The sequence below is a fragment of the Lycium barbarum genome, chromosome 11 (genome assembly GCF_019175385.1).
Source record: "Lycium barbarum isolate Lr01 chromosome 11, ASM1917538v2, whole genome shotgun sequence".
In the NCBI taxonomy this organism is placed as follows: Eukaryota; Viridiplantae; Streptophyta; class Magnoliopsida; order Solanales; family Solanaceae; genus Lycium; species Lycium barbarum.
Window position 1 is genome coordinate 8,926,575 of NC_083347.1, and position 7,413 is coordinate 8,933,987.

At 35.5% G+C, this 7,413-nt stretch overlaps 1 protein-coding gene across 1 annotated transcript; it reads right to left on the reverse strand.

Moving 5' to 3' along the window:
• Nucleotides 1–269: 269 nt before the first annotated feature.
• Nucleotides 270–6,833, reverse strand: LOC132617908 (polyadenylate-binding protein-interacting protein 9). Its single transcript, XM_060332974.1, has 10 exons — nt 6,272–6,833; nt 5,013–5,123; nt 4,881–4,925; nt 2,533–2,605; nt 2,343–2,455; nt 2,141–2,200; nt 1,958–2,005; nt 1,808–1,876; nt 1,286–1,347; nt 270–575 (listed from the first exon to the last, which is right to left on the reverse strand). Exons 1-10 carry the CDS (start codon nt 6,533–6,535, stop codon nt 518–520), a joined length of 903 nt encoding a protein of 300 aa, XP_060188957.1. The 5' UTR covers nt 6,536–6,833; the 3' UTR covers nt 270–517.
• Between the last annotated feature and the right edge of the window lie 580 nt (nt 6,834–7,413).

Here is a 7,413-nt window from a genome sequence, read left to right on the forward strand (position 1 = left end):
TGATAGTTGGGGTATGTTTTTGACCCTTATCTCTAGTATTAACTTGAGGTCATTATAAGAAGTCATAAAATTTCAAGTTCTGGATTGGTCTCTGCATCAAACACCTTGATTATCCAAAACAACATGGATTTCTTTAAAATGGCAAGATTGCCTTCATTCTCTGATTGCACAAATGAACAAATGCCCATTTGTTAAGAAAAGAATATGCATCATGAATGCATTGCTACTACGCCTCAAACAAATACCATCAAACATCAACCAGCGAGTGATTAATAAAAGGGAAGCATGGAACTACTAAAATGTTGTGACATTTCTGTTAAAACTTCAGCTAAAGCAGGGTCAACAGTCATTTTCAGTAGTGATAAAGAGTTACCGCAGGCTGAAAGGAAGTGGGAAAAAAAGATGGAAATTACTGAAACAGACGTTTGTTTCGGGTTCCCATCGTGACCTCAAAGGCTTCCAAGAGGACTTGCGCTCAACTCTTTCCAGACTTTGATAGCAACAACAAAAGGATTGGCTAATGCATCATCGGACGAGGAACTCGTGGCCTCACAGGTGTCTTTGAAGGACTCACCCTGTGGCATTAGCAAATGTAAAGTTAGAAGAGACAATTAAACATAAATACATGTCATACTCTTATTAGTAAAAGGAAAACTGGTTAAAGAACGGAACACCCGGAGGAAGAGGGGAGGAGTGAACTTTGAAGATGACAATAAGACTCTTAATGATCCATCCCAAGATAGTTATCCTATTTGCTTTCTGCGAGCCAAATTAAGTGATTGAATTTTAAGTTTACCACCTTCGTCATCTTGAAATAGAAGAGTTGTAATTGTACTATTTTACCACTAGTTAAATATCTATTTAGGTGTTAAGTTTGACTCCGAAAATCAGACAAATTGACCCTCAATAAGTGAAGGGTCTTTCTCATTGATGCAAAGGAAGTACTAATTCAGTTGAAATGCATATATGTATAAGCAGGCTACTGGGATTGCTATATTCTTAAGACTACAGAACACAAGCTCACACTAACCTGGGTACACACAAAAACAATATTCCCTAGTCTGAGCATGCCCCAGAAAATAAATAACCGACTGATATACAGTTTAAGGGGAACCTTAGAATGCATTAGGAGAAAGAAAGAGAAGAAGCTTTTGCAGTTTAAGGGGAACCTTAGAATGCATGACTAAGGTGATTGGTCCCTACTTGGAGGAAAAAAGAACCCAACATACCAAGCTTAAAAAGATGCAATATTAACCGGGATCAAAGACACTTCTAACTAAGGTACCTGATGCGTTGAGACCCCAAAATCTGTCCGCAACAGTCCAATGCCAAAATTGCACTTTCAGCCTGCACATATATAAAGTATCTGTTTAAATGCAAAGTTTACTAGATAGACATTGTTTTCAAGAGCCAGCAGTCAGAATTATTTCCAGTTCGTTTTTCTCCATTATTCCGACACCTGCTTAGAGATCTTCAAAAGGAAAATATTAGATACTACGCTGCAGCTTTTTGCTGGCTAGCATCTTTAGATATACCACTATAGGAACTTCCTCTGCTCAATGGCGTCTCGAGAGAGAATGTTGCCACGTAAATAACAGGGGAAAGAAGAGAAGTACATTCAGATGAATTACACAAGCGATGGTGTTGACAATCCCATGACATACAAAAAAAAAAAAAAAAAAAAAAAAAATCTAAAATAAGGGGGAGTGTTCATGTCCGTGACATTAAATTCTATAGGTGCGTACAACGTACCTATTGATATTACATCCCTTAAATGCAAAGACAATGGAAAAGAAAATCAACATACCATAACAAATTCAACAAAAGCAATACGGGTAGAATGCACTTGATCTCCCAAAAGCCTCAGGCGAGACACCTGCAAAGAGGAGCAGCTTTAGCATCACTTCCTATGAGAACATTCGTAAACTAAATGAGAAGTTTCAGCCATCATACTGACCTCACCACATCTTGTTTCAAAGAAATTCTTAACATCAGCTTGAGAAACCTGTTCAGGATGAAAATAAAGTAACTAAGCCAGATAACATCATAATCTTTGCATCACACACCGGTATCCACCAGAAAGATGTACTTAAAAAAACATGCGAAAACTTAAGAAGATTTCAAAGATGAGAATTTATACCTTCTTATCAATATTTGTGCAGTAGACTGTCCTGGCACACATCTCACGCTCATCCTCTGACTGCACATAAAATGTACACAATAAATAACTAAGCATTTAGTTCCACGGCCTTACTTCTATAAGATGAGATAGAGCCACAAGAAAATTAATTTTCCGCATCATCCATATGCAAGTTAATAAAACAGCAAAGATCTGTACATACCCTAGGAAGGAATGTAGGATTCACGGGTAGAATAGCAGTTTTTGATGGTAGGACCTTCAGTGGAGAGAATCCTAATATTGTCCCACAAAGGCTAAGTGATGCTCTTGCTGAATCTGTTGGAATGATTCCACAAGGTTAGTTTTGAATGTTCAGCAGTCCTAAGAAAAACTTCAAGCCAGTCCCAACTTACATTCATCAGCGAATTCCACAAAGGCAAAGCGAAGGCGGGAGTGTGGATCACCACAAACTCTGCAGTCAACAACCTGTGGAGAAAGTATAGCGAACAACCACTATTACACTCCTTCATAGATACCCCATACTATTTTCAGCAAAGCACAGATATGAACTAATGGCAGTCTAGCTTGAGAAAGAAATGAGGACGAAGACGTCAAGCACACAAATAAACAGATCTACCCACACTGGGAATATGCCTTAATCTGAAAACAGTTCAATTATGTCAAAATGGAACAAAACTTGGCAAATTAAGATGAAAGTAATCCAACTATGTCAAACAGGAACATAAGAATCGTGACTTTATCACAGCTTCACCAACACCTCACAGACTGACAACAAGCAACTTAATCTAGCTTCCATACAAACCAAACTTTTTTGTTGGACAGTTCCATAATAAATAGTAAAAACAAGTGACTGGCAAAAATCTTAAGCCAACCAGATTACACTGTAAAACAAACCATAACCGAAGTGTAAAGAAGCTCTTCAATTGATGTGCAAGTTAGGAGACAAAAGTCAAGTATTTACATATATTAATTCAAGCAATCTTTAATCAGAATAAGCATCAGCACACATCGCTAGTGTGTAAAAGACAAGTTTAAGCACGTTACTGTGATACTAAAGTGAAAGAGAAGGATCTATAAGGAATGTCCAACTTCTGACACATTCCAGGAACCCCAAGAAAAAAAAAAAAAGGAAAGGGACATAACAAGCAAAGTAGTGCTCTTTCGAGCTAGCAGTTCAGAATTTCAATACCTACTTGCTTCTGAATATTGTAACTTCCTTTAGAGTCTTCCTAATGTATGAACTTAAGTAAAGGTGAAAGACATACGTTGAAGATATTCAAAAACTGTCAGCGAAATAAGAAATTTAAAATCCAGATGGAGATGCAGGATGCAACTGGAAGAACAATAGGAATATGTTACTTTGTATATTCTTTAATATTTTAGGTTCATCATCACATGCTTCTTAATTAGTAACTGGCTCTCAGATATAGGCTATTTTATTAGTAATTTTTAGGCAACAGTGATTTGTTTCTTTGATAAAGGTAACAGTTTTAGGCAACAATGATTACACCCTTACAGTAAATATTTTTAGTCTACTTCCTATGTCTTTAGTCAAGCTATGTAATTTTTTTTTTCTTACAATCACTTGTGACTTGTCTCAGAAGTCAAATGATAGAAGTGTCATTGGTGTTCAGAAAGCAGCCTAGGAGGAATATGAAAGTGGGCAGCGTATAACCATCTAATGGTAAAATATTTATAATACGTATGAATTAGTCAGTTGCTGTGTTGAAGCTATTAGGTTTTGCTAGCTATTGTTGCTCGGACTCTCCGAAAATATTGCTGCACACATGTCGAATCCTCCAAAAATGAACTACATTTCGAGGATCCTGGAAACACCCCGCGTTTTTGGAGAGTCCAAGCAACATAGTTTGCTTGTGCATCGAGCAGCCTTACCTTTAGGCTTCTGCTTTTGTTTAGTATCTCCTCTCTCTCCCTCTGTCCTCATTTCAGCTTCCTCTTTCCCATGCTTGTCCTGAATTTCTCAGGGGCTAGACTGACAGAAACTACTTTAGGATGCAGCTACTATTTAACTCTAACAAGCTGATGGAGAATTTGAGGAAGAACTTTGAGCTACCTTTTCTGACTCTAACGGGATGACCAAAAAGTGAATACCTAATACCTGAGCCTAGCCAATGTTCCACTTTGAGACACCTTTTTTGACTCTCATTCGGAATTGACAATAAAATAAGTACCTCGGCCTGGTCAATGTTTCAGAACATTACGAACATATCATTTTTTTGATAAGGTAAAACTATAACATTACACACATGCCATTCTCTAATTCCCTACAGCCAACAGGTAGAAAGAACACACCCCTCTGCCAAAGATTGTCAAAAGGTATGTTTGCTGCATGTCATCAGTAATCTGAAGCCAGCTCTTCTAGGCATCAAATGTTTCGATGACACTAATGTGTTAAGCAACCTGACAATTAATGCTAATCATAGCTTGTAATGTTAGACAGTCTCAACGGTCATTGAATATTTTGCAAGTCATGGAATTTCATCATCCTATAATATGCAGATTGAGCAACAAACTTGGACTCGAGGCCTATAATATGGAGTAAACACATGCTATAGGCACCCCAAGCTAAGGCTTTTCATCTGCTAAAGTATGAAACTCAGCACATTAATTGTTTTTACATTTCTCAAGAAATTGAAAAAAAGCGCCATCTTGCACTTAAAGCACCCAAATATCTAATGTAATGAATCACAGCAATGTCCAGAAGAGCATTGTCACTTACTTGTCCATAAGCGCTAAATAATGCAGCAAGACGCTCTTCTGTGATCTGTGAGGCAAAGTCAGAAAGAGGAACTTCATAAATACAAAATACAGAACATAAATCAAATATTAATGAACATGCATCCTGACTTACATTCTGATCAATGTCAGAAACATATACTGTTCTCCTAATGCTATCTTCTCTTTGAGCCTTAAAAGCTCTATTGTTCATTCTCCTTCTGCCCTGGTTGTAGCTGTTACCTCTCTGCAAACACATTAGTTATGAAAATTAAGGAGGATTCAGCTTTGCTGAATTGAGCTGTAAAAATCACTTCCAGAATGGCGAAGTGCAATTCTCTATCCGCTAGGATATTTACTAAATCGTGGTAATTATGATCTGAAACGCAATCCTCAAATTGAGTACCGCTCATTTATGGGGTAAGCCTTTTCAGATGAAAACTTTTAATCCACTTTATACGAAAATGACAAATTTATTCCCTGATATCTGGTGTACATATAGAAAAAGGTTGGATCTGAATACCGCCCAAACCAGCAAAGTTAATGAAAATGTACGACTCACAAGTGAACACTTGGATCAAAAACGACAAATTCCACCCCATTCACGACAATGGAAAAAAAAAACATTTATTCATGTTTTACCAGCTAAGCATCCACAACAATTCTATTACACAAAAGTCAATGATACTGAAAACTAACTTAATGCCAAATTTCCGTTTTTGATAAAGGGAATGTCAGCAATTAATTACGAACGGAAGAGTCAAGAATCCATTTTGACAAGAAAGCTTCAGAATGCAAAAGTCCCTCTAGCTGTGAAATTCAATCTTTACATTCATTCCAACTAGTTGATAAATGATGGATGACCCAAAGCATGAAACTTTTCCCAACAACTTATTAGACAGACATGATTACCGAATATATCTCATAGGATTAATGATGCTTCCACATACATTCCCATATTTGAAATCTCCAAGAATCATTTTTTACAAGGAAACTGAGGAGATTTTCAAACAAAATTGTTGCAAGCAGCTATATTTTCCATAATTCAAACAAGTAAGCATGGACAAACAACCTCATAAAAACATTAAATCAAATGAAAAAAAAAAAAAAAGAGTCTTTTTCATAAAAAAAAAAAAAAAGATTTCAAAAACGAAACTTTCATACTGGAAAACACTTGAAATATATCAGAATTGCAACTTTGTCAAGTGAAATCAGGTCACTAATAAATGTCCAAGTCATACACAAAAACAACAAAATTAAAAATAAAAGAGAATTACAATTTAGTCAAGTGAAATCAGGGGACTAATAATTCTCCAATTCATGAAACAATCATCCAAATACACAAGAAAATAAAAGTTCAATAACCATTAAGTTGAAGAATTGAAGAAACAATACCTTTGCATTAGCATCAAGAGTCTTGATAACAGGCACAAAATTGTTGAGATTATTATAAGAATAAGAAGGAACAAATTCCTTAGCCATTGGATTCAACTTGAGTTTGTTCAACATCATGTCAACAATAATATCTTCCACTTTGTAATCACCAGATTTAGCATTTGATTTCTCACAATTCACATTTTGTTCATCAGTATCACTGTTTGATGACAGTGATTTAATCACTGTTGTTTCCCCACCACATACTTGTGCATCAGCAGCCATCCAAATGCACACAAAATGCTCAAACAGAATTATAGTATAATTTATTACAATAAACTGAAAATTCTAATATTTTATATAGATAAAGATTAGCTGATTTGAGATTTATATGATCGCCTAAATGTAATAGTGAAAACCGACTCAAAGTAACTATAAGGTGAGATAATAGGTGATGAAAGAAAGAGAGACAGTTTTAGAGGGTTTGTTTTTATGTAACAAAATGTGATCAGAGTGCAAGTGTGGCTGTTTGTTGAATGTTGAGAGAGAGAGAGAGCTGATTTATTTATGGAAATGACAACATGGTAGAGAGAGAGCTTTGGGTTTTGGCTTTTAGCTAACGTTGTTTACAACATAATGAATAATCTACTCTCTTCGTCCCAATTTACGTGGCATTATTTAATTAGGCAAGAGGTTTAAGATAAAAAAGGAATATCATTGAAATTTGTGATCTAAAATAAACTTTAGATATTTATAAGACTGTAAATCATCTGATAAAGTTAAATTAATTTTAAATATAGAAAGGTAAGATGACTTTCTTTTTTTAAAGGACTAAAAAAGAAATGTGCCGCGTAAATTGGGATAGAGGAAATACTAGAAATGGAAATGGACTGTCTACGTGCTATTTGACTCATCAAATAACTAAGAGGATATCACTATCGCCCTTTTAAGAGTATTATCAAAAATAAAAAATATGTATTAAAAGCTAATTATGCGAATATCAGGCACATTTGGCGAGAGCCAAATAAATGTGCCCATTTTTTAGTAAATGAAGGTCACAAACATAAAAATAATCTGCTAATTTAGGAAGATGCAATTATGAAAATGAAAATTTTGCTCTAACTGATTTGAGCAATGTGACTCATGAAAGGTTTAATATTCTT

Excerpts from the sequence above, each read along its gene's own strand:
- LOC132617908 (XM_060332974.1), bottom strand. The coding sequence starts at position 6,535 with ATGGCTGCTGATGCACAAGTATGTGGTGGGGAAACAACAGTGATTAAA. Across the intron at positions 2,456-2,532 it reads TGTGGAATTCGCTGATGAAT|ATTCAGCAAGAGCATCACTT; the intron begins GTAAGTTGGGAC and ends TCATTCCAACAG. Across the intron at positions 2,201-2,342 it reads ATCCTACATTCCTTCCTAGG|TCAGAGGATGAGCGTGAGAT; the intron begins GTATGTACAGAT and ends TTTTATGTGCAG.